The 27,420-nt window shown below is 41.5% G+C and overlaps 1 protein-coding gene across 3 annotated transcripts; it reads right to left on the reverse strand.

The window, feature by feature from the left end:
• Positions 1-26,800, reverse strand: mlxip (MLX interacting protein). Of its 3 annotated transcripts, XR_008633210.1 has the most exons (18): positions 26,180-26,800; positions 20,385-20,491; positions 17,753-17,838; positions 17,585-17,674; positions 17,468-17,509; positions 15,981-16,224; positions 15,113-15,202; positions 14,909-15,003; positions 8,142-8,676; positions 6,829-6,935; positions 5,300-5,411; positions 5,005-5,114; positions 4,012-4,119; positions 3,702-3,829; positions 3,350-3,473; positions 2,954-3,083; positions 2,610-2,787; positions 1-2,573 (listed from the first exon to the last, which is right to left on the reverse strand). XR_008633210.1 is itself a non-coding variant. In XM_055161397.1 (17 exons), the coding sequence occupies exons 1-17, from the start codon at positions 26,497-26,499 to the stop codon at positions 2,681-2,683; spliced, it is 2,529 nt and encodes an 842-aa protein (XP_055017372.1). In that variant the 5' UTR covers positions 26,500-26,800; the 3' UTR covers positions 1-2,680. The 3 variants fall into 3 exon arrangements, 2 of the variants coding, with proteins under 2 accessions (XP_055017372.1, XP_020793914.1); XM_055161397.1 differs by having other exon boundaries at positions 1-2,787; positions 17,468-17,503; XM_020938255.2 differs by having other exon boundaries at positions 1-2,787.
• Between the last annotated feature and the right edge of the window lie 620 nt (positions 26,801-27,420).

The following is a 27,420-nucleotide window of genomic DNA, read 5'->3' on the forward strand; positions in this document are numbered from 1 at the left end:
TGACGTTTAAGAAAATAGGTTTAATTTTCATGACATATACAAGTTTTTTTTTATTGACTACACATGGGCAGAGATCAAACTGCCAAACACAGAGCTAACACACAACTATCTGTACAAAACACAACTACGATGGAGGAGCGGCATTCAATTAAGTGACCACCGTCTTTGTTTTCACTTTAAAAATAATTCAGAGCCAAGTCACTTTGAAAACAGGTGCGGAAGGCTGCGCTGTACATTCATGTAAACTCACCATAGTGCAAGAACCCAGAGAGGAAGGACACTTTGTGCACTGGACTAAGGCTGCTTTTGATTAGGCGGAGGGATATTAATTAAAAGGAACTGTATATAGTCTGACCAGTTTTAAAAAGGTACTACAATCACCACTAAACCTGTAAAAAGAGGATACATACAAGTTTTTTTCATTATCTGGACAGTATATAGCCAACTGCATTGCACTAATATTGGTTCATGACTGGTTCAGGTGCTAGGTTTAGGTAGTGACCATTTTTATTAGACAGAGGCATTTTAGTTTTAAACCAGCTGGATTTTAGCACTAAAAATGGCAACCCAAATGAGAGACTCGCGTGAGGCTCATTCTGCTTTCTGGTCAGATAATAAATCAGATTTAGAATTGTTAACAGTAAAAGCAATATGTGATTTGAACATGTTTACCTCTTATCCAAGCACCAGGGTTCCCACTCTTTTTTACTAACAAAATTTCAAAACTTTTCCAGGACTTTTTCATGAACTTAAGTGAATTTTTCATGATTGTATGGCACCCTACATGTATAGAATTTATCATACTTTTGGGGCTGAATATAAAATTTTTTAACATTCAAAATACTGTCAGTGCATTTATTGCCATCTTTTTTAAACAAAAGGTGCATACATTCGGAAATAATCAGAATAGCCTCATGAGAACTTAACAGAATGCTGTAGTTGTGTGAATGAGATACTAAAATTCCATGACTTTTCCAGACCTAGAAAATTAAATTTTTTCCAGAATTTCCATGACCGTGGGAACCCTGAAGGACACAGTTATATATGGAATTTCAAATCTTACATACAGTTCCTTTAAATACGACTTTTTAATTCCACACTCGTGAACTGACTTAAAACTCCAAATGGCAAATATTTGTAACCACGTTCAAAGATGTTCAACAGTCAGTTCCACATTTCAGTCCTGTAACGATGAGAGCACCATTTACACTGATGTTATTACTAAGATAATGCTTCTAGTCACATACCATTTGACTGGATGGTTAAACAGATCCTACATGGCTCTTGTTCATTGGATTAGTGTAAAAATGGAGTGTGCATGTACCATAATCAGAATCCTGATTGATTTGTTCATTGCGGAGGAGACGATCCTCTCACCTGATTTAGCCCTGAGTGATTGGAGTCCCCAAAGAGCAGGGCTGGGTACCATTTCACGAAACCTCTGTAGTACTGAAAAATACATGAATCTTTTGAATTTTGAAAACTTCATTTCCTCCCTACTGCTCACTAGTAGTGTTGTCACGATACTAAAATTGCGATACTAATAAATAGATTCAATACTCAATATTGTTTCTAATACCACAGTGATATCACAATAGAATGTGATTTTCAACATGGATAGATGGTAGTACTTTCTTTTCTATTCCCATTTGGCTTTATATCCGTGTAATCCCTCAGGCGTATACTAGGCTAAGTGCTCTTATACTTGTTCTGATCCAGCTCAAGATCATTCTAAAGACATTCAGGAAAAGTTCACTGTCCTGTCAAAGGGACTTTTAGTAGTGTTGAAGTACAGGTATCAAAATATTTGGCAGTACCCAGCCCTACATGTGACGGTTGTACACTTTCTTCAAGCATATGAAAAAACTGATTTAAAAACTGCAAAACTAGTTAACGATTCCCCTGAGCAGATAAGGGATGTATTATAAAATAAAGCTCATATGTTTCTGAATCGTGTCAAATGTCACAATCCAATAGAAAACATTTTGGTAGTTGGTAAACCATAAAAATCCACATAACCCCATACAAAGAGTGAGATATAAAAACAGCTTCCCTTTTTTGCACTAAGTCTTTTAAATATTTGAAGGCGATCATTCTGACTTCAAATCTGAAAATCATTCCCTCAGACAAGAAGATACAAGTTTAAATTAAATTAAAATTAAAAAGCTATGTGCGATTTCGCTTCACTTATCGAACAGAAGCAGCAAGCCCTCTGAACCACAGGAGGAAGACTGGAAGAGGAGGTACATGCTGGGATTCTGAGTCCAGAGAAGAAGATGCATGCTGGGATTCTGAGTCCAGAGGAGGAGGTGCATGCTGGGATCCTGAGTCCAGAGGAGGAGGTGCATGCTGGGATCCTGAGTCCAGAGGAGGAGGTGCATGCTGGGATTCTGAGTCCAGAGGAGGAGGTGCATGCTGGGGTTCTGGGTCCAGAGGAGGAGGTGCATGCTGGGATTTGGAGTCAAGAGGAGGTAGTGCATGCTGGGATACTGGGTCCAGAGGAGAAGGTGCATGCTGAGATTTGGAGTCCAGAGGAAGTAGTGCATGCTGGGATACCGGGTCCAGAGGAGGAGGTGAGGCATGCTGAGATACTGAGCCCAGAGGAGGAGGTGAGGCATGCTGGGATACTGAGTCTAGAGGAGGAAGACTGGATGAGGAGGTGCATGCTGGGACACACAGTCTAGGGTTCTGCCTGGGACACAGCCTTCAGAGCTTCATCAGGCAGCAGGGTGGGCTCAGACAGGATGGACGTGCTTGTGCACAGGTTGCGAAGTGTACTCAGCACCACTGAAACAGAGAGGACAGATCAATATTCATGAACTAGAATAAGGAATAAGAAATACATTTGTAAAGAGGTTAAAGTTGCTTTTAATGATTATCTGATTCCAATCAGACAGCAGAATGAGTTAGTGTGTCTGTACATGGACTATGACCAAATGAAGAGAGTACATACTGGGCCTGAGTGCTGGGAGGGAGCAGTGTCGGTCAAGCCACTGCAGTGTGGTCTGGCACAGCTCGGTCCGGCTCGTGGTCAGCACCATGCCGTTAAACGACTCAAACAGCGGCTTGATTATGATGCTGAACTGCAGTGGAGAAGGTCAAGGCTTTACATGGAACATTCAGAAAACGAGAAAAAAAACACCACCAGGGTACACAACCAGATCTGGGAAATACCCAGGGGAAAACATCCAGGTATTTGCAGCACTAAATATCACCATATATCATTGTCTATATTCATACAAATGCCTGAAGCATGCACATGTATTCACCACCAGGTGTAGTAGTGGAGACAGAGTTCTAAGCGGCCCACTTTTCCACATGTGCACACTAAGTCTTTAGCGAAGGATACAACCCAGAACTTCCAGTTGTGCAGCGTTCGCATCTTGACGTATTCATTGAACTTTTCTTGCATGTGATCGTATCTGTGGCGTGTGACAGGGACTCCAGTGGCAGGGAGCTGCTCCTGACATGAGCTGGAAGAGAGTAAAGAGTAAAACTGTAAACACGTGACACTATGGGCCTGTGTAGACTGTGGACAGGAGCAAACGGGAGCAGACGGGAGCAGACGGGAGCAGACGGGAGCAGACGGGAGCAGACGGGAGCAGACGGGAGCAGACGGGAGCAGACAGGGGCAGACAGACAGGGGCAGACGGAGCAGATGGGGGGAGACAGGGGGAGACAGGAGAGCAGAAGACACTGACCTGATGGACGCATTGAGCTCCTCGATCTCCTCCTTGAGCCTGCGCACTTCCTCCTGCATCTGCTGCCTCTCCTGCTGCAGCTTCCCAATGTGCTCCACAGTCTTCTGCAGTGTGACTGCATTACTGATCTGTACAAACACACAACCAGACTAGAGCATTACTGATCTGTACAAACACACAACCAGACTAGAGCATTACTGATCTGTACAAACAGACAAAAGCAGTCCACACTTCTGTGAGCATACTGGGCTGTTACTAAACCTTTCTAAACATGAATGCCAGAGTAAAGAGGAAAAAGTCTCAGATTTACATTGGACTGGGACTTGAGTGGGGGCACCAGGGTGCAGAGAGTTTTAAAGCCGTTGTTGATGTTGCAGCGTCTCTTCTGTTCTGCAGAGATGTGTGTAGACCTGCGGCCCTGTCAACCAAACACATGCTTTAGAGAATGGGAATAACAAATTCTTAAATACACCAGACTGAATATTACTAGATGAAGGTTATTTTTTTATTTATACTCCAGATGCCTGTACTAGGAAGCTGGCTAAACTTAAACTTAAGGTAAGTTTCTCCTATACAGTGACGCTGGATGCTAGTCTGTGTGGATAAGGGGTATTAGGGAGTGGCTTCACAACTTGCTTAGTCAACCTTGGATTTTGTGACTGAAGCTGTGCGTACTCACAGAACAGGGGGCAGGGTCAGCACCAGCCGCCCAATTAAAACAATGGAGAAGGGAAGAGCGGAGTACTTCACAGACACAGTCAATCATAATCACAGAAAATATGAGTAATTAAGAGATCAAATGTAATTCAAAGGAAACACAGTTCTAGCAGTACTGTATGGTCGGCCCGTGGCGATCAATCACGCCCACGCTAGTTACATTACAGAGGAAATGAATATCATATAGCACCATGAATCGAATGCAATTCTGATTGTTCAAAGAACTGTTTTATAATGTTATTCTGGAATTTAACTTGGTCTGAAGCAGGTTCTAAGTTCAGGGCATTGTGATCCAGCTTCGTAGCAGTGCTAATCACAAAGCCCAAAGTTACCTTGCCCAAAGTTACCTTGCTTACCAAAGTTACGAGGTAACTTCGGTTTTAACTTTGGCCTTAAACCAGAGTTAAGCCCAAAGTTACCTCGCTAACACTCTAATTAAGCATTGTAGTATAGGGTCCAGTTTTCACACAAATTACACATTTTATTTATATTAGAAACATGATTTTACTAGAGTCCAAATGTACTAAAATACACTCAAAACATAAGCAGGTACAGGTGCATTACTTACTGTATTAAGCAGACAAACCTGATGCTGTTCATTCTTAACTAGTGGCAAGCCACTGTTGTTGATAGAAGACTGAGGACTTGGCACCTGGTCTAACCCACAGGGGGAGCCGGAACCCGACCGACTGTGAGCTGTTCAGACAAAGGAGGCCTTTATGTTAAACTATGTATATACTTCTTGGAGCAGTGTGAGTCTAGTCAGTATGGTTTGATAAAACTGACAGTTAAAAGTACAAGCCTTTGCCCAACTGGCACCTACAGATACAGTGCCTTATTGCTGAAAGAGTGACACGAGACACGACAGCAGGATCTCTTACCAGCACTGGGTGAGGCTCTGGAGCTTTTGTGACTGGAAGAAAAGCAGGTGTCAGTTTGTATCAAGGGCTGTGGGGAGTTCTGCGGCTGAGACACCACGTTAAAGTTTGGAGACTAGAACATATGAGAAAACATTGTCAAGTTTGTATTACAGGGGGAAAGATAATACACATATAATGCTCAGATTTCACAGTGTGACCTCATATGGCATTAAAGTGGGGTATTACACTTCTGTGGGGTATTCATCGCGAACACAGAACTTATGTAGATCACCATGTTAACTTTTATTGTTCTGATAATGCTGTGTTTGCTGAAAACTGTATTAACATAAGCAGTGTTGGGGAGTAATGGATTACATGTAACTGGGATTATGTAATCAGAGTACAATTTATGAGTAACTGTATTCAGTTACAGTTACTGTTTCAGTGAGTGGTAATTGGATTACAGTTACTTTGTTGAAATAAATGGATTACACGGCGGTATTTTCCTGTTTTCACATTTTGGGCTAAACCAGGACTAAACCAGGACTAAACCAGGACTAAACCAGGTCTAAACCAGGTCTAAACCAGGTCTAAACCAGGTCTAAACCAGGACTAAACCAGGACTAAACCAGGACTACATCAGGACTACAACAGGAATATAACAGGAATAAACCAGGACTAAACCAGGACTACACCAGGACTACGCCAGGACTACGCCAGGACTACGCCAGGACTACGCCAGGACTACGCCAGGACTAAACCAGGTCTAAACCAGGTCTAAAAGCAGGACTAAACCTCGTCTAGACAATATGACACCTAACAGTAGGTGGACATAATTTAAGGCAGCAGTGATTTCATATAGAAATCATTTCTCTATCAATAATATTTTTTAAATGCTTAAGTAAAGACAGGGCTTTTTATTTTCTTTTAGCAGACAAAACAAATATCTCATGTTAAGATTTCCTGGTCTTTACTTCTCTACAGTAAACAGTTGTCTGTTCATGGAGACTTGGGCTCAACAGACAATTTGAAGAGAACAAACAAGAATTTTCAAGATGTGGTTGATACATTCATGTTGTTTTCAAAAGCATGACAATATCAAGTAATCCAAAGTATTCAGATTACGTTACTCACTTTAAGTAATTTAATGGATTATGTTACAAACTACATTTTGGGGTATGTAATCTGTAATCTGTAGGGGAATACATTTTAAAAGTCACCTTCCCAACACTGAACATAAGTAAGTAGTTACATTTTTGATGCTCTGAATACCCCCTGCTCTCTGCACTCAGTCACTTCTATTTCAGAGCACTATTACAACACAATCAGTGTGCATCCCACTAATGAAACTACAACACATCACATTAGGTCTCTCAAGTTGCTGTGTACAGTTTTGTATCATGTTTTTGTAGATTTATGAGAAATTTCTGTGCAGGAGCATGGGTGACATGGGTTTGTGGAATGAGCCTTGTGCAGGCTTTCACTACACTATGTCATGTAGATGTATTCATTATATTGGGTATCACTGGACTGTCCAGTGAGAGACCTACCCCAGCCAGAGAAGAGGAGGCTATGACCACTCCAGTGCTTGGGACCACCTCGGCCTTCAGGTGTGTGGGGGTCACAATCACAGCGTTGGGATGGCTGGAGAAAGAACCTGAAGCACAGAGCACAAGATTTTACAAGTTATATCTACTACCCATGTGTTTTTATTAGAGATAAACCTTTTTTTGCATGCAATACAGAGAATCCAAAGAAACCAATGGCTTTTCCTTGAAGTATAACTGATTGTGACAGTATTGTCCATTCCAATTCAGTCCAGTCTAGTCTGGCTATGCTTCCACCTCTGACGATGTAGGCAACAATGACAAAGACTGAGATGGCAGAGTGGAGTTGGATTTGCTTTAGCATCTGATTGTCTAAGGGGTTATTAACCTAATGCTTTGAAATGTGATGTCACTAGCAATTTTTATCAACTGTATTATTTCTCTATTATTGTCCATCTCTAGGTTTTATATCATAACCTTACACACACCAAAGGAATACCGTATTTTCCACACTATAGGGCGATCTGGATTATAAGGCGCACTGTCATTAAATGGTCTATTTTTAAACTTTTTTAACAAATAAACCGCACTGGACTTGAAACTAAACACAACAGTTAGATAGGTCAGTGGGACTTTGTTTGTTGCGTTCACGGTGACTCTGGGCTTTGTTCAGTTGTGGCGTGTAGGGAGGGTGCTGTCTGGGACCAACGGATTGTCGGTGTGTTCGCAGTGACTCAGTTGTTCAGTTGTGTCTAGAAGTGGCACATTGCACTTGCTTTTTCGGTTCATTCCTCTGTTCCGTTCCTCGTCAGCGTGGAGTGATGAGTGTGTCTGGTGGATGTTTTTCGCTGCGCGGTCGCTGTCTGCTCCGTGTGTGTTTGTGTGTTCTGCGTGTGCTGCGGCTTTGTAGTTTACTGAAGTCGTGCTGGGACACTCAAGTGGATTTGTGCATAGGGCGCTCTGGATTGCGGGTGCGCAGTCGTTTTTTGATGGGGTTGGAGGCTTATGAGCACGCCCTATGGTGCGGAAAATACGGTATGTTTACAATCGGACCATAATAGAAGTGACAAATAATTAGAGGTTTGACTCACTTGAGTGCTATTCGTGCTTTTATACTTATTCACACCATTCGTTCAAAAAGCAATATAATGAGAGAAATATTTGTGTTTCAGCTGCAGTATTAAGGAGTGGCTGTTTCATTTGCCTTTCCATGTGGAGTTTGAAATGTGACTCAGTGGTCATGAAAAGGCAGGAACAAAAGAGATACCACAAACTGCTGCACTAAGTCAACACAGCCATAAAGAGCAGCCCCTTACCTGTGAGAATGAGGTGTGGAGCGGGCAGCGCATTGGCCGGAGCGATGCGTTTCACCGGACGGTTTTTGTTGGCACTGACGGGCTGATACGGCTGTGGAAGGGCAAAGGTCTGGGGCACAGGAGGGGAGGGCATCGGGGCTAGAGGTGGGAGCTGAGGCTGTGCTGATATAGAGCCATAGTCCGAGCCTGGAACTCCATTGTGGGCAGTGCTGGTGGCCTGAACGGCCGTGTGCGTGTCGCTCAGAACTGTCCTTTCCAGCGACGGAGCGCGAGGGGGGGCGGGGGAGGACAGGTCTGGGGGCGGAAGGCACTGCGTCAGAGGGTCGTGGGTTAGAGTGGGGGGCCCGGAGGAGAGGGGCTGGGCGCTGGGGGGACCCTGCTCCGGGAAAAGAGGCATGTAGCTGGGTGCGAAGTCGGTGCTGGTACTTCTTCTGCTGGGGCCTGCGCTTGGACTGGACATGGGGGAGGACAGGAGCAGGGGGCCGGGAGGGTGCATCTGCTCAGGGGGAAGCTGCATGGAGGAAAGCAGCTGCGCCTGGATCAGAGTACAGTGCAAGGATGAAAACAGCTCATCATAAGCAGCAGGTATAAAGCTAAACAGCTTCAGCTTGTTTCATTCATTTATTTTATGAATATAAATATTAGGTAATTTATTTTACTCAAAATATTGCATTCAGTGTCATTACACATGTTGAAAAAGGTAGTATACTAGAAAAGGTACATAGTGCATTTTAGTTAGGTCACTTTATTTGTTCCCGCAGGTAAATTTGTTTTGCATATTTGAGAGGCTGGTCCCACATTTCACTCATCCACAATATACACAATAAACACAATAAACACAGAACGGTTTTTGCACAAGAGCTGACGCAACGCTCTGCTGGGAGAGACTGTTGTCAAGGTTGCAGGGAAGGATCTGTCCCTACGACTCCCTGACTACTGAATGATACATAGTTGCATCTTGCCAGTCACCTGCTGTTGGTCATACATATCTGTACAATGAATAATGCTGTCTGGTGTTTCTGCTGTTTTCACCCCCTCCCTTTAGAGCAAAGAAACACCCATTGTAAACTAGGGACCACCTAAGGAAATAAAAAGAGGAGACAGCTCTGAGTGCATCGGGGCGAGTGGAGACTGCTCTAATTGAATGCACTCTCTGGCCGTTCTCCTCGCGATCAAAACCTGATTAATCTCTTGTCTTACTTCTTGTTTTTACAATGTTTAGGTGGGTTTAAACCTGACAATAAATAATTCATTCATTCATCACGCTTGGATAAAAATCACAATAAATAGTAAATACAGAAAAAACACAAATTTCCAATACAGAGTGCTAAAATTGATAAATAAATAGATTACAATTTATTCATAAGAATGATAGCGGCTGGAACGAAGCTCCTTTTAAAACGATTCGTTATAGATCTTGGAAAGCAAAGATCTTAAAAGCCTCTAACCAGAGGGAAGCAGCTGAAACTCAGAGTTTAGAGGACGTCTTTTAGAATCCTATGACGTTTTATAAAACAGTGCCATCACAGTTCTATCTAGAAGGGCAGTTTCCTCAGAGAAGGAAGGCGCTGATGCCTGTTTTACAAACAGAAATACAGTTGTCGTCAAAGCTCAATTTTGAATAAATCAATCAATAACTACAGTTACGGAACGGAACCCGGAAGCAGACGTCACGGAACCCGGAAGCAACACACAGGAACCAACGAAGAAACAGCAAGAATCTAAGCTACTTTTTTACTTTTTACTTCAAATCACATTCAATTTACCGACCTGGACCATTTAGAGGATTACATTGACAAATACTACCAACAGATTCTGCACTATGTCCGATAACCACAAATCAAAGAAACCACGTACATCCAACTCCTCCGACTCATCTGCCTCCTCACTGACATCAGATCCACCTAAACTATCCTGTGGCACCGAGATAACAGACATGCTCATCTCCATTGACAATAAACTCACCGCACTGGACAATAGAATTTCACTGATAGAAGTTTTACACAAAGAATTCCAAAACCTCCGCCATAGCCTGAAATTCAGCCAGCAACAGATAGATACTCTCACCCAAGATAACAAATCACTTCATCACACGGTCAAGAAGATCTCCACCCAGCTATCCGCCGTCACCTCTCAACTTGCATCTGTCACTACCAAAAACAAACTCATGAAAGAACTATTCTGGACTTACAAGCGCGCAGCATGAGAGACAACCTCATCTTCACCGGCATTCACGAATCACCTACGGACCAACCTGAAGCAGTAGTCAAGGATTTTATGGTAAAACAACTCAAACTCCCCGTGGAAACTGTCAACAAGTTCACCTTTCACCGAGTTCACCGTTTAGGACAGAAACAACCCAACTCCACCCGACCCTGGCCCATCATCGCAAAATTCGAACATTACAGGCACAAGGAACTGGTACAGCGGCAAGACAGACAGCTGAAAGGAACGGACTTTGGACTCAATGGACAATACCCACCAGAAATTAATCTCCGACGCAAACAGATCTTCCCCATACGCAGGCAGATGTTGAAAGACGGTAAGAAAGTGGTCATCTCAGTGGACAGATTATACATCGATGGACAGATATTTCGAGACAAAGACATTACCCGCTGGCTATTCTAAAATACTACTGACTATGCCCTAAGACTAGCGTTGTTCCCGCCCCCTCCCTCTCCGTATCTTATTTGTTTCACTTCACCTCAAATATGCACTCAGATCAACACTGTATCACTCTATCATTGGCTCTTTTTGTCTGTCTCGTCTGTTTTGATCTCCCTCTGTTTCGTTTTCCCTCAGTGTCATCTTGTTTTGTTATCATACCAGCACGCACGTGCGCTCACACACGCACACACGCACTCACACAAGCACTCACACAGACACACATATACATAGCCGACAAGTACACGCACAGACATGCATGGACACAGTACATGGACATATAATAATCAGTACATGGTCTAATAATCTCTTTAAATGGCTTCCCTTAAAATTGTATCCTGGAACATTCGTGGCATTGGCTCCCAGACAAAGAAAATAAAAATACTCAATTATCTTCATAATCTACAGGCAGACATCTGTTTATTACAAGAAACCCATCTCTCACATATAGACCACCACAAATTAAAACCTTCAGAATTCACCCACTCCTTCTCTTCTCATTACAATTCCAAGCAAAGAGGCGTGAGCATATTAATAAGCAAAAAAATTGCTTTTATCCACAATACAACTATCACAGACCCTGAAGGGCTTTTTGTTATTATTAATATTAATCAACAATAGCCCGGTAACAATTGGTAATATCTACGACCCAAATACAGATAACCCTTCTTTTTCCACTCCTTCTTCTCTTCCATCTCAAACATCTCCAACTGTCCAGTCATAATCGGAGGTGACTAACACAATCATAGACCCATCACTTGACCGTTCCAATAACACAAACAACAAACGCATCTCGCAATCTACTGAAATAGTAAAACAGTACATGAAGGATTTTGGTCTTGGCGATTACAGCACCCAACCACCAGAGAATACACCTTTTACTCACTGGTCTATCATTCATACTCCCGTATTGATTTCTTACTGACCAGTAATTCCGTTATATTAGACATTTCCGAATCAAGAATTCACCCTATCATCATCAGTGACGATGCTCCAGTTACAATTACATGGAACATAAACAAGCAACATAAACAGGCCCCTAGATGGTGCTTTTCAACCTATTCCTCCTCAATGACCCAGATTTTGACAGTTATATCAAAAGAGAGTGGGCATCCTTCTTAGAAATAAATGATTCCACAAAGTCATCATCCACACTTCTCTGGCAAACAGGCAAAGCAGTTTTAAGAGGTAAAATAATTTCATTTTCTGTCCATAAAAAAAAGAAAGAAAAAGAAAAAGAAGCAAGTCTAGAACTTAAGATCAAGCAATTAGAAACACTAATAATTCAACAACAGAAACTCAGAATGACTTAAGGAAATATCAACTCCAACTTAATAACATAACAAATAAACAAACACAATTCTTAATTCACAGACTTCGACAAGAACATTTTCATCACAACAATAAATCTGGTAAATATCTGACAAATCAAATCAAACAAAATCAAGAAAAAAATACAATTCCCACCATCAGAAACTCAGCAGGGAAGCTTGATTACTCACCACAGGAAATAAATGAAATATTCAGAAATTTTTATGAAAAATTATATTCATCTGAACAGGACCCAAAACAAGAAGACATATACTAATTTCTCAGGAACATCAAAACACCACAACTTAATACAGAACAGATTAGTATGTTAGATTCACCGATAACAGAAAAAGATCTCTCCACAGCCGTCAACAAAGCACCCGGTCCCGATGGCTTCCCTGCTGAGTTCTATAAACACTTTTGGTCCATTTTAGCACCACTATTCACCAACGCAATAACTGAAATCAAACAAAATTCCAGATTTCCAGAACACATTAATTTAGCTATTATCTCACTCCTCCCCAAACCGAATAAAGACCACACCCTACCATCAAATTACCGCCCTATCTCGCCCATAGAATAGAAAAGGTCACCCCTCACAAAATTCACCCAGATCAGACAGGTTTCATCAAAGGTAGACAAGCATCTAATAATACATGCAGACTGTTCAATTTAATCCACTACTCATCATTACAAGAAGAAGACGCCATCATAGCAACCTTAGATGCAGAAAAAGCATTTGACAAGGTAAACTGGAAATTTCTCTTCGCCACTACACAAATTTGGCTTTGGGGAATCATTTATTAACTGGATCAAAATGTTGTACACTTCACCTTCAGCCTCTGTCATTACTAATGGTCTAACATCACAACACTTCACACTGCACAGAGAGACTAGGCAAGGATGCCCACTCTCCCCCCTCCCTATTCACCATTTTCACTGAGCCACTCGCAATAGCCATCCGTAAGAACATACAACTAAGCAACATACAATTAATCTCTATGCCGATGACATCTTACTTACACTCCAGAAACCACAATCATCTCTACAGGAAACAATTACCCTCATTGAATCATTCTCTAAAATCTCTGACTACTCAATAAACTGGACAAAATCCTCCATCCTCCCATTACACAACACCAAATGGGATGCGACAGCCCATACATCACATATTCCTTTATGCACCGGTCACATCACACACTTGGGCATTAACATTTCCTCCAGGCTGTCAGAGCTGACTGGACTCAACTTCACTCCACTTCTCAAAACAATAGACAACTATCCTCATGAACTGGAAATCAAGACACAACATACATCTGACACACTGGAAAAACCTACTCATTGACCATATCTCTCTGGAATACACATCTACTACCCCCGTCAGCACAACAGCACCCCAGTCACCCTGGTCCACCTTCCTCAATTTTCTACAAATGTAATTTCATATTTGATTCTTCTTCTTCTTGTTCCTTAACTCTTTTCTTTGTTTGGTAGTCAACCACCTTTTGCCTGACATTAAATAGATGAAGTCCTGAGAGTACATACACATGCACACACACATAACACACCCATACACACTCACACCTACCTGTACAAACACACGCAATGCCATACACACCTCTTCATTTTATAAAGAAACAGGGATGGGATAGACAGGCTATATAAAACAGTACTTTAATAGACTTAGGAACACAGCACAAAAGTTGTCTGCCTCAGGTCCTTAGCGGGCTGGGCCCTCTCTGCTGTCGCCTGGGTGTTGGGTGTGGGGGTCCGCTTACGGGTGCCCAAGTGCGTGCTCTCCCGTCCCCTCAGGGTCTCCCCTCTGTGCTGGCTTCACTCTCTGGTCTACCCCCAAGCTCCTTACCTCCCTGATACTTTTAATGCATCACACCCAACTTTTTTTTAATGCATCACAAGTCAACCAGGGATGAATGTGGGTTCATGTGTGTGAATTGTGTGTATATGTGGATGTGCGTGCATGTTCCTGTGCAGGCAGGTGTGTGCATGCATGTGTGCGTGTGAATGTATGCACATGTACATATATATCAGGGAGGGGGAGCATTCAGACCAGGATGTGGTTCATCGGGGGCGTGGGTGTGGCTCGGCCTGCTCCCACTTGAGTGGGGATCTGAGGCAAAACGTCAACACACACTTAACAAATTTTCAATACTCAAATTAAATAGCAATTATACAGGTCAACAGTAAATCATCCGCATAGCCTGTCTATCCCCCGGCACACGCGCGTATGCACACACACGTGCGCATGCACACACACACGCACACACATACGCATAGGCACACACGTACGCACGTGCGCGCACACACACACGTACATACACACACATAAGGTTCACCCTGTCACCAACCCCTGTCATCTTTGTCCCTATTTGTATGTAATGTTCAGTCGTAATGTCTGTCTTGTATCTTGTATATTGTTTGGTTCCTATTTGTTGTAATCTATGTAGTTTGCAAATAAAAATTATAAAAAAATAAATAAAAAAAATAACTAGAGTTTTGTGTTTTGATATTTCACAAACCACCATTTTATTAGACCAAGAATACTTAAATTGCCACAGTAACAGATTTGATTCTTCTACTTTGTATGCAAAATTCTACAATACAGTTAATACTACTACTTAAGAACGATTAGAGTTTTAGGTGTGATGTTATGTGCCTTATGTTATGTTCTAAATTGGGTTTAGTTCCAACATCATGACCAGATTTGTCTACAGTCTACATACATTGGGTCAGTGCACAGAAGTCTCACTGTGTGTGTTAGGGCTGGTGTTTACCTGTGCTGGGCAGATGCTGCTGGGTAGAGAGGGAACAGATGTGGCAGTGGGGGGGGTGGAGGGGTAGGCGGGTGGACGAAGGCTGTGAAATAAGTCTGCAACAAGAGTCTATGTTAGCGTTGTCAGGTTAGTCCCACCACACTAGGCCTGTTAGCAGAAGCATGAGTGCAGCGCTGCGGTGAGGAGGGAGGACGCTACGCTCACCTTGGAGAGGGTCGAACGTCTCCATGAAGCCCAGGTTAGGCTGCAGAGGGATGAGGCCCGGCTGGATCATGTCTGCGTTACCTGCGTGTGCTGGGGAGGAACGTGGACAGTTTAAAAGATGTGAAAGGCTACATTATGAAGGCACTATTAAACCTGAAAGAAGAATGCTTGCCTTAAAAGCGCACAATGTGAAACTTCTGATTGCTTTTTTCCATGAAAATGCTATTGCTTCAGCTGAAATGCAAAGCCATTAAACATATCTCTCTCCATGGAGATAGATATATTTCATATGTTTCAGTATCAGCACCAATATTCAATACCAGTATTGTATTGGTGCCTCCATAATTGTGCAACTGAAAAAAATTTAAGATGATTTGATTGCCACAATGGCAAAAATGGAGACAAGCAGGTGGCAGACTCTCCCTCACTATGCACCTTTAAGTAATAAAATAAAATGGTTCTAGGTAGGCTTGTCGTGGAAATGTGACACAGAAAATATTTGATAAACAATAATATCAAAATTATTGCATGAGACAGAAGCTCTAGAGTAGGATAGGATAGTAGGGCTATAAAAGGGCTGCATATAAATATATGGCACAATCAAACATGTTAGCAGTTACTTAGTACCTATAAAGAGTATTCAATGTTAAACATTCGACCCTATACAGGTGAAATGTAAATACACTAAAAGGAAATACAGACATCATGGAGATTATTTGTAACAATTTGTAAGCCTTCATAAACATATGTGTACATTTAATCTTTCTTTTTATACTGGATTTATGGGACTTTTTTCCTCTCAAAATACATACTCCATTTCTTATATTACTCCATGCATTCAAACCGGGGGTTAGCCTGTGGCCCTCACCTATCTCGCGGGGGTTAGGCCAGGCAATGTGCTGGTGTGAGGCCAGTGTGGAGAAGAGTGTGTCGGAGAACTCGGACATGAGCACGTCCATGTCGAACAGCGGGTCCATCTCCATGGGGGCGGGCGAGCTCTCCAGGCCTTTGCGGGGCATACGTCGTATGGCTGCATCTTCATCCTGGTAAAGGGGCAAACGCAGCATGTCTGGAGACACTTCCCCGAACAGACACAACTGCTCCTCTGGGTCCTTATGCCGGGTTACACACACACGACACACATGACACACACACACGACACACACATGCAGGATGAGTCCAAAACAGTGGGTAACACAACATCTCATCTCTACATGCCATGCACTTATTACCAAAAGTATGATAGAGCAGCACTCAAAGCTCACACAAATGTCACTCTTTTATAGTTTTGTGTGTCACTGAACAATTTCTTGCATGAAGTCATTTCAAAGAGCATTGTGCAACTTTTCTGGTGGAGAGCTATGGCTTTGCCAAGAATGTTCCACAGAATGGCTTTTTGACAAGCAGGTACAACCAGACTGAGGTCAGGTCAGATCTGTGGAGAGGCAATCCCACTCATAGTAAGAATGCCTGAATGTCAAAGGTATGTTTGGTTTAAAGAAGAAAAAAAAAGCTACATATTAATCCTTACCGCCATACTGTGGAACATTTGATGCAAAGTTTCATATTTTTATGGCAACAACAAGAAGGTGCCATACCCTCCACCAGAAAAGATTTTTAAAATCCTCATTTCCACTGGCACGGTTCTCTTGGTGCCGCTTTGGCGTGGAACAGTTAGGAGGAGCCACCCCCACCCAGAGCGCACTACAGTGGTCCCAGGCTGCTTTGGTGATACACAGGTCTGTAAGACACACCCTAAGGCGTGATGGAGGCCTGCATCACGAGCCGCTGCACAGTTATAAGACCGGTGCTAAACTAAAGACGCATCTGATCGATGTTCAAATATAAAGTCAAAACAAATGTGCATGCAAACCAACCAGAGCACAGCTGATCCTCGGGCGGACTGACACGCATAAGTTTCACTTTTGTATTCTCCACATACTTTTTGTTTAAATTAATAAAAATTACACAGAGGCCTGGATGAGGCGTGTGATGTCCTCTGACTATAGTGAGGAGTTAAGAGTCAACATGACTTTGGCTGAGAAGTGATTTGTAAATGTCCATTTGTTTCAGTTACACAGGTGAAGAGTCACAACCAAACGTTACAATCTGCTCAAGAGACAAGCTCACCAATACAATATTACTTCAACATGCAAGAACTGAATGAAAGCCTCCTCCATGTCCAGGCTCCAGTGTTGTAAGGTTTATAAAAACACAATACACCATGGTTTAGCATATGTCACCTTTACCATTACACTCAAACAGAAAGAGCCACTCTTGTGGAGTAGGAGTGAGGGTTAATGACTTTAGTATGAGCAAAAATGGGCCTTTAACAGTACACATTCATGTGCATACCTTGAGTAAGCTTGACAAGTCTTCATCCTTGTGCTTCTGTAACTGGAAATAAAGCTTAATAAATACAGCATAATGCTACGCCTGATAAACCATTACATTCTATATTTTAATATTCACCCTTTTCTTAAAATATGTCCTCCATTTGTGGTATTCTCTAATGACTATTTCTATTCTTCTTTTCCAGCACTTGCCCTCATTGGCGATGGCCTAGAGAGGACAGAGTATTAGAGCTGAGAGGGCTGAGGGCAGAAGCAGACTGAGCAGAGGCCCAGAGTATGTATGTACCTCTGCTGGGCGATGGACATCCATCTCTATGCTCCCATCCAGAGGGGTGACGAAGTGACACACGGGGTTCTGCCTCTTCTCCACGTCTGGGCAAAAAGAAAACATGGCAGTACAGTTAGGGATGGGCCAGGCTGACAGATGTGAAGAGAGGTGTGTCTTTTTGGAGCTTTCTACCATGTTACAATGTTCATCCATGCTCCCACACAACTATGAATGCTTGTTCACCTGTAAAATTAACCATAAGATTATGGAAAAATCATTTCATACCCTCATTTGGGAGACATTTCAAATTACATTGCCATTATATGTTTGATACATCCTCACTTTTCCTACAATCAAAGCTCTGTCTATTTGCACTAATTGTGCTACTACAGTACTCCTCAAGAGTTGCCCCTGTTGCCCCAAGCTGATGTTTAACATAAACCATGAGCATGTAGCGCAGTCAGAACTCAAATTGCTTTGCACCATTAGAGTTAAACTTATTATTTCAGCTACAGCACTTCAGACAGGCACGTAAACTAACATGTAACATAGTGACTTCTCACTCTCTTTTCACCGGGTTTGACATTGATAAAATGCCTTGTGATTAGTGCATCTAAGCACAAAAAAAGAAAAAAAAAAGTAAATGTAAATGTATGTTAGCATGCAAAAAAAAACTGATTTGTACATAGTGCAGCTTGAGCAGTATGCTCTAGGGAAGAAAAACTATATTTGGGCATCCCAGCTTAAGCATACAATATTGATATAAAAAAAATAAAACTAATGGTAACTTTGGTAATGTACCAGGCATATTGCCATCTAAATCTAAAGCCTCACCCGCAAAGCCATCACATTTGTGAATGATGCAAGTCACCCCACACACAATCTGTTCAGCCTCCTCCCCTTCTATCCACCAGCTGCCAAGAAGCAGGAATCTGCTTCTCCCCAAGAACAAAACTCCTCAAAGAATTTGTACTCAGAAAGTCTGAGAATATTTCAGAGTCTGAGTTTGAAAGTCCAACATGGACCTGCATTTGATCGTATTTGTATTTAGTTTAGTTATTTTCCCTTTATGTGCTTCCTACTGTGTACCCTGGAAATAGAGGTGTCCCTTTGTCAATCCTGAACACATCTACAGCCTGGCTGAGCCCTGGTTCAGTCCTGGTTCAGTCCTGGTTCAGTCCTGGTTCAGTCCTGGTTCAGTCCTGGTTCAGTCCTGGTTCAGTCCTGGTTTAGCCCATTGGAGAACATCTGTCTGTTGTTCTCGAGATTTCTCTTTTTTCTCATTGGGTTTACAGAAGTTGTTGTTTGCAGAGAAGGACTGGGGATGTTTTGATAGTGAGAGCTGGTGTTTGTGTCTTGTAGCCTCTCTGTGGCTAACAGTAGCAGCAAGTCAAAGCAGGAGAAACTGTGGGAAATATAAACACTCCCCACAGGCACCTTCAGATCATGCAAAAGTAGAATTGTATGAAAGCTCACCAAGTATCAAAGTATCCGTTCTGAAAGAGGAGTGATATAGCAAGGACAGCAAAGGAAGGGGGGACTCAGAGCATCAAAAACAAAAGTGAAAATTATAAAACGTGTCTTTTCAAAACAATAAAAACGGAAGCTGCAAATACGTTACGTGTTAGCAGGTAATATCCCACAGAAGTAAAATACTCCCTCTTTAAAGTTTAGAAGACGGGCGGCTGTCAGAGTCAAGTAGCGTTATAGGACAGAGAAAGGGAAGAGGGGAACATCACAACACACACGGTGAGCAACATACGTACACCACCACCACCCAACTAATAACAAATTAAGTTGACTAAAGGGTCATGTAGGATCTTTGATCTATCTACAGATGCACATGGAGGTTTCTGTTCTGACTGTTTAAGAGAAAGCAGCCTTGACATTAGAAATGTTTGGAACGCACGGGTTTTGTGAAGGTACGACAGTAGAGCGGAAATGAGGCCTAAGACTGCATCGACAGATTAATCAACTACAAGACTACAGCAGTACAGCCCGAATGAAACTACCAGTAATCCTCAAGGAAACCAGTGGTGAAAGAAGTACTCACGTAAAAGTACACATTCCGCAGCAAAAAAATACTCAAGTAAAAGTATTATATGAAAAAATCTAGTTAAGTATGGGTATTGGAGTACCCGTTCAAAATTTTTGTTAAAAGTAAAAGTATTTTGCATGTATTTTGAGGCCTAATAAAGCTTCAAATGTATTGAGTTTGTTAAAGATTTGTGCTGAACTTTGTTTAACAAAAACAACAGATTTGACAGTTTTTTCTAGCCATTTTTATTAGTATGTTTTGTTTGCTCAGACCATGAATGGGTTAAAAAATAAAAAAAGACTTTTACTTTGCAGTCCAGTTCAAAAATGTAGTGGAGTACAGAAGTACAGATAATGTAGTGAAATGAAAATAAAAAGTATCCAATTTAAATTTTACTTAAGTTAAGTATAGATACCAAAAATGTTTACTTAAGTACAGTACTTTACTATATTAACTTTGTTTCAATCCACCACTAAATGAGACTAATCTTCAAGAGTAAGGCCAGGTGGTAATTTGACAGAAACTATGACTATATTTGTGTAGAAAATTCAGTGTATTTTGACAGGTGACTCTCATCATACACTTGTGCCCAAGTTTCTCACCCACACTTACACTGAATGTACCAGGCCCTCCATATGGCGTTGTTCAGGCGGATCTTGTCCCTCCAAAGCAGCTTCAGGCCCTTAAAGTTCTTCCATTTAGGAGACACCAGCTTCCCACTAAAAAACAGAAGCGCAGCAGTTCAATCAAAAACTGTGAAATCAAAAGTATGCAGAAGAGTAGAGGAGGGGGGTTGGGTTGGGGAAGTGCTAGAAAATGTGTTTCTTGCCTGTACAGGATAGGTTATATAAACAGAAATACGCTGACGAGACTGCCTCTGTCAAACACTAGCAGCAGAAGACCAGATGATTTACGAGATTTTGCAATGAAATGATTCAGAAAGTTCAAAATGTACTCAATGGAGCTTATGAAAACCTTGTGTGTTAGGGACTATTTTCTGATCTGTTTTATAACATTGTTTCCTCATCACAAACGTGGCGTTGTGTGCTCTAGGAAGTGCTCTAATGTTCTAAACTTCCCTTTGCTCTTGAATGCTAAGAAAATCTAACTTTTTGAACGACAAAGTCAAGTTTTCAGTTTTCATCTTGGCTTTTTGCAGTCTAAATTGAATTAAAATTTAAATCTGACCTGATAAATGATCTCTATTTGGTATATTATATTATACTATTATATTATACTTATTATATTCATTATATTATATATACATTCTAACAAGTATTGCCATTGTCTTAGGAATTAATTTATTTTAAAAAAGTGAACGTCTTTATTTGTCTATGCTTAAGTTTGAAGTAAAATTCACATGGAATTGCTATTGCATTGTACAAAGTCATTTAAAGGAGTCCACCACCTGCTTGTCCCCATGCCATAGCTTTGCCCAAAATGTCCCAAAGGCAATGCAATTAAGGTGAGATCTGTGGAGAGGCAAGCCTGGATCACAAAAACAATGTATGTTTTGAGCCATAAAGCCCCCACCAATTGAACAACTGCACAGTAGATCAGTTTAATGCCCTACCGTGGACCATTTCAGGCAAAACAAACATCTCCATGGAGAGAAGCAGGTAGCAGACTCTCCATCAGAAAAGTTATATTGTGCTTTAAAAGGAAATGTATATAAGATTTGATAACCATGACCCAGTGTCCCTAAATACAAGGTAAACTTGTTCAAATCAAATACACTTCTTACTGATAAGAATAAACCAACATTGCAACTGGTAATTACAAAAACACTGGACATGATGTTGGTTATGCAATGATTTGGTGCTTTGCTTGAAGATGATGATCCAATCAGAAAGCAGAATGAGCCTCACATGACTCTCTCACTTGGGTTGCCAGTTTAACGCTGAAATCTAGTGTGTATAAACCTAAATGCCTCTCTCTGATCTGAATGGTCACTACCTAAACCCCAGCACCTGCAGCTCAGTGAGGGAACTCTGGTGGTTCTGAGACTTGGATGTGTCCTCTGTCTGCAGGTTAAGGCTCTGGTTGCAGGTTCAGTTGTGAGTGTAGAGCTTTCTTAAAAAAACATTTGGAGAAGCAAAAACAGTGAGCAAAGCAGTGGTTAGAATTTCTCAAGGTCAGAAAGTGCAACCTGAGGGCTGTGGGTAGTAAACACACTTTCCTTTTCACATTTATCTGTGCACATACACACACACACACAGACATACACAGGGGAATCAGAGTGCAGCTCGGTTCACACACATAAACACACACAGAGGAATCGGAGTGTGTGACCCAGGGACTAAAGTTATGAGCGTGCACTTTCCCTCTTCCTGCTCAACAGAATGTACAGTCCAGTCGGCACAACAACACCAGATCCTCTCTGCAGCCCCCCCAGACACACACACAGACACACACACAGACACACACACACACACACTTATACATGTTTATTCTTAGTGCTCCCGCTCTATCCAGCTCAGTGTCCAGTGCATTTGAGGCACAGGGAATCCTCTACAACATAAACAGCTCTGTACACAACACCCATACACAATCCACTCCCATTTAGGGCTGAGCAAAATGGTGGTAATGTAACTCCATGTAACTCCACGCAACTCCACGCAACTCCACGCAACTCCACGCAACTCCACGCAACTCCACGCAACTCCACGCAACTCCACGCAACTCCACGCAACTCCACGTAACTCCACGTAACTCCATGTAACTCCATGTAACTCCATGTAACTCCATGTAGCTCCATGTAAATAGATGGAGGATTTGTGTGTTTTGGAAGAAATATTCAAAATAGACGTTAAACACAAAAACTCAAACTGAAAACACTGTGTTCTACCTTGCAATATCATGTGGTAATACAGGAAGTGCTCCACTGTTCTTTTAAAAGTCACACACCTTTACTAGAACCATTTAGAAAATTTCAGCCCTGGAATTTCCATACTGGTGCCTCTTTCTGAGACTAGTTAAAACAAATCATTTCACGGTTGTTTATTTACACTGACAGGGAAGACAGTGAACTTTGTGGCTGTGCTTGTGTCATGCGGATACACCTTGTAATTACTGAGTAGGCACCAATCAGAATCAGAAAAGCTTTACTACCAGTGTCGGTGTCCAAACATTCACAAATATGGCAATTTAATGCAAGACAAAACTACTGACAATCACAGCTAAAACATGTAAAATATAAAATTAGATCAAGAGCAAAAGGTGTGCATAAAATAAACTTTGAAACAGGGCTGTGCTGCACAATATATCATGAAAATATTGATATTGCAATATTGGCTGATACTATAGAAAAGAAATACATCACAACAATACAAAGTTCTCCATTTTACAGAAGTGTCCTGTTTTTGGAAAGTAAACTGGACAAAAGGAGAGATGTTATTCAAGATTTTCCTTATTAAATTTTTATTAAATCCTACATTAGACTTGGATTGGTCTTGAGTTCCTCTTTGTGCTATACAAGTAAATAATGTATGATTCCATGGAAATAAAAAGGTTAAACCATGCTTCAGAACATTCTCCATGGAGATCAGCACATTTTGTGCCAAAGTGTGCAATATTATAGCCAAATGAACAACAACATTTCCATGGAAACAAGCAGGAGGTCCACTTCTGGGGAAATAAGAGTCAGGTTTGTGGAAATGCAAGCCCACTCAGAATAAGGATGCATGTTTTTGAAATGCTCCCTACTACTGTACCTTTAAATGGAGCCTATGTGTGTACACGGGTTATATCCTAAAACAACCCTGCCCTCTCACCCACCTGGCCGCAGCCAAAATATGCCCTGACCGGAGCTGCCCCGTTCATTCACTCTGCCCTGACAGCTGACACAATACCAGCGCTCGCCTATGTTTAAGTTAAGACTCACTTATCAGAGCATAATACTCGCACGGGGCAGAGAGGAGAAGGAGGAGATGGAGGGGGGTCCCTGTTGTCTCAGAGTACAATGCAAAAAAAGAGCCAGGGCTGTCCCAGGGCTGGAGGAATGCTGCCGGAGCAGTCTGCAAGCTCCCAGAGCTGGAGGAGGCGGAGGAGGAGCAGCAGAGGAGGTGACGAGAGGGGCTGATGGATATCTTTAGGCAAATACTTTTCAAGAGCCGAAGAAGTATGTATTGTAGACAGTGCTTCGAACCGAGTGTCCTTAGTTTACAAAGGGCCTATAGAAACAGAAGTAAAGGCCCGGCTGCATGGTTTGAAGTAGGAAGTTACATTAAGAGGAGGCTTGTGACTGCAATTTTACTGTGGTGAGGATGGATTCAGCTGACATCACGTGGAAATGTACTTAGAAATACTTTGCCTATTACTGAGCACAAAAGTTGCATGAAAAATGTTCTGCTCTACTTTTAAAAGCCACTGTGCCAGATTTTTTTTACGGTTTTAAAATGTGATAAACAGAACCTGTTCAAACAGTTTGCAGTTGTCCAAAGTTATTCCTCACTCCCCTTATGCATTCCAAGCATCCTAATTATTCACAGAGATGAGTTTATAAATGCAACAGCTAGCCTGTTAACACTTCCTGATTCTCAGCCAATAAAAAGCTTTTTAATTCCATGCAGACAGCCAGCAGTGAATTTAATCGGCCAATTTTGAGCATGAGCATTGAGTACAACTGCTGGTTTTCAGATGACATCACAACATTCTATAGACCAATATTATTTAATACAGATAGGGGGGCAGGTAAAAAGAATACTGTTCAAATTTAGATTTTGTTGTTGTTGTTGTTGTAATATAGCATGGTCCTGGGTCTAGTCAATAATAAAAATATAATAAAAATTCAAGTTCCATATTTGGGAATTTAACTTTTGGAAATTCAAGGAAATGTACAATGTAATCAATAGGAAAAATTGACTCTAAAACATCATCACATTCTAGAATCTGAAACCACCAATACAGACACTTTATACTTATACGTTTTATAACAGTAATAATAAAAGTTAGGTAACTTCCCAGAGAGTGTTTCCATAACTTCTAGTTCTGGAGTAATTGGCTGCTTCTGGTGCCAGCTACCTTTGGATACGTTTTGGCCAACTTCAATGTATTTAAAAGGTCCTATATTAAGCAAAATTTACTCTTGTGAACTTTAAGCAGTGTTAGAATGTTGCTACTTCCTCAAAAACATACCTGGATTTTACACATTCACATATGTTTGAGTAATCCTTTATTATTAGACTGTCTACATTACCATTCATCATTATCATTATCAATATCATGGGCCATCACCAAGATTATTTTTTTGGTATATTTTACTAAATTATTTTGATACAGTGCTACAGTTTTGTTGTTTGTTTAGTGGAAGGAAACTCATTTATGCAACACATTTGACATTTTCACTGTTTTCCTAATTAAAATGGGCGTGTTTCATATGAACTTTGCACAAGTGGTTTCACAAAGACTTTTAGTATCACAGCCATAATTTAGCCATTGTTTTTTTACTGAACCGTACTGAATTGATTTGAAATATATCATACTTAACCAAAAGTGCACTGTATGCACTGTATGTATATGTATCGTATCGTGGCCTATGTATTGAGGTATGTATCGTATTGGCAACTTCTTGATGATACCCAGCCCTAGTCTACATGTACAATGCTGAAAAAGCAAGTGTTTTGTGTTTGAGAGAATACCTCATCCTAAATATGCAGTGTGTGTGTGTTAAAAATGTGTGAATGAAACAAACAAAATTCCAGGTCTGTTTGTGATGAGGAAACTATATTATAACACAGATCAAAATATGGGCCCTTTAAATGTAACTGGTGCAGCCACTCAATGTGCACATTTAATGCATCTTCAGATCCTGATATTTCACGATTGCACAGGGATAATACGAAATGATGCTTCATTCACATTGTGGTTTATTTTGTACCATCATGAACAATAAACTTTTGTGTTTTCTTTAACATTACTAGTAGTTTGTATGACCATAAACAAAAAAAAAAAGCTTACACTGTTCATTCTCATTTTGCTTATTTTGATACAATCATAAAAGATGAACTTCTGTGCCTTCTTTATCATTATTATTAGTTTGTGCGACCATAGTATGAAATTAATTTTGCTATATTATGTAAATATTTATAAAGTTCTGAGATCACATCAATATTGAAACTATGTCATAAACAGGAGTGGGTTAATACAAGATTTTTCTTCTTCCATCTCCTTTTCGAGAAATGTGCTTTTATGTTGTTTACAATGTATACTGTATGTATATGATTGTTTTTCTCTTGGCACAAACTCGAAATAAAAACGTATGAATCAATCAATTGAAGCCCGCTGTCTAATGTGGGTGCTGCTCAGTGCTGGAAACTTGACTTTAGAAAGTGTGACAGTTGGAATAGGAGGGAGAAGAGCGTGTTTACTCAAGTGCGCTTGAAGACGCGTGGGCAGTGTCCAGTTACCTGTACGCCAGCGTCATGCACTCGAAGAGCTTGGTGAGGGAGGCGTCTATGGAGATGTGGGACATGCTGGCTTTCCCGAAGTGGTACGTCTGACACGTCTGTTTGTTGACAGTGTCGAAGTCGTAGCCCTTCTTCGGCGTGTGCTCGATGTGCGGCGACGAGACCATGAAGTGTCCGCTGTGGATGACCTGCTGCACCCCGGGACATTCCGAGCTCCGGAGGGACAGCGGGCCCTCCTCGCAGTCCGAGTCCTCATCTTGCTCGTGCTTCAGCGGGGGACGGCGGTACCTGAGCCGCAAAGACGCCTCTCTACTGTCCATGTCGGCGACGCATCAGACAAATAGCTAACGTTAGCCAACAAGCTACAACAATAAAAGCGGGGCGTGCATGAGTGTCGGAGCGGGGCAGGGGGACGCGGCGGCTGCTATCCGCGGGTTACAGCCGTGCACTCAAGTCCCAGGCGATCAGTGTCCCGCGGTGGGGCATTTTGAGGCGCTCGCTCGGGCGCTTGTGGACAGAGGAAAGTTGTGGAGAGTTGACGTAGCAGAGCGGAGGATCCAGCTCTGAGCCAGCTGACCAAACTGCTCCTCTGCTGCCTTCTGTCCGGATCAGGAAGCAGCTCCGGAACTCGTTACCTGATTGGCCAGCGTCAGAGCCCCACCCCTCAGACCCCGCCCACCACGCACTCAAAATAAACTCGAGTATTTTTCTGGGAGAATACTGATCTTATTATACTATTATGGAATGCTTATGCTCATCTTATTATTCTATTACTATAATCTATTTATACTATCATGGAATGCTTATGTTAATCTTGTTATTATTATTATTATATTATTATACTAATTTCCCGTGTGGCTCAATAAAGTTTGTCTAAGTCTAAATCTAATATTTATTGACATGAAGTCAATGTGAGAATTAAATTTAACTGCAAACTAATTACAGAGAAATGCCCAAGGCTCAGATTTGTTTAAATGCTTCAAACTGAAAGTGGGACTATGTTTAGCCTTTGAAATGAAGCATCATCTAAATAAAAAGTGTTATGCAGTATTACTGCAATAAAAGTAAATGTGACTCAGTCTGTATTTTTTTCTCTTTGTTATTACATTATTTTGTAATGTGTGAGCTACTGTGTCCAAATATTTTCACGTGTGGAGCAATAAAGTTTGTCTAAGTCTAAGTAGGCTATTAGTTAAAGGAACTGTGTGCCAGTAGTTTGGGGAAAACTACTACTAGTTCTA

Source organism: Boleophthalmus pectinirostris, unplaced genomic scaffold, assembly GCF_026225935.1.
Source record: "Boleophthalmus pectinirostris isolate CB_2022bp ecotype Guang Dong unplaced genomic scaffold, ASM2622593v1 HiC_scaffold_4, whole genome shotgun sequence".
In the NCBI taxonomy this organism is placed as follows: domain Eukaryota; kingdom Metazoa; phylum Chordata; class Actinopteri; order Gobiiformes; family Gobiidae; genus Boleophthalmus; species Boleophthalmus pectinirostris.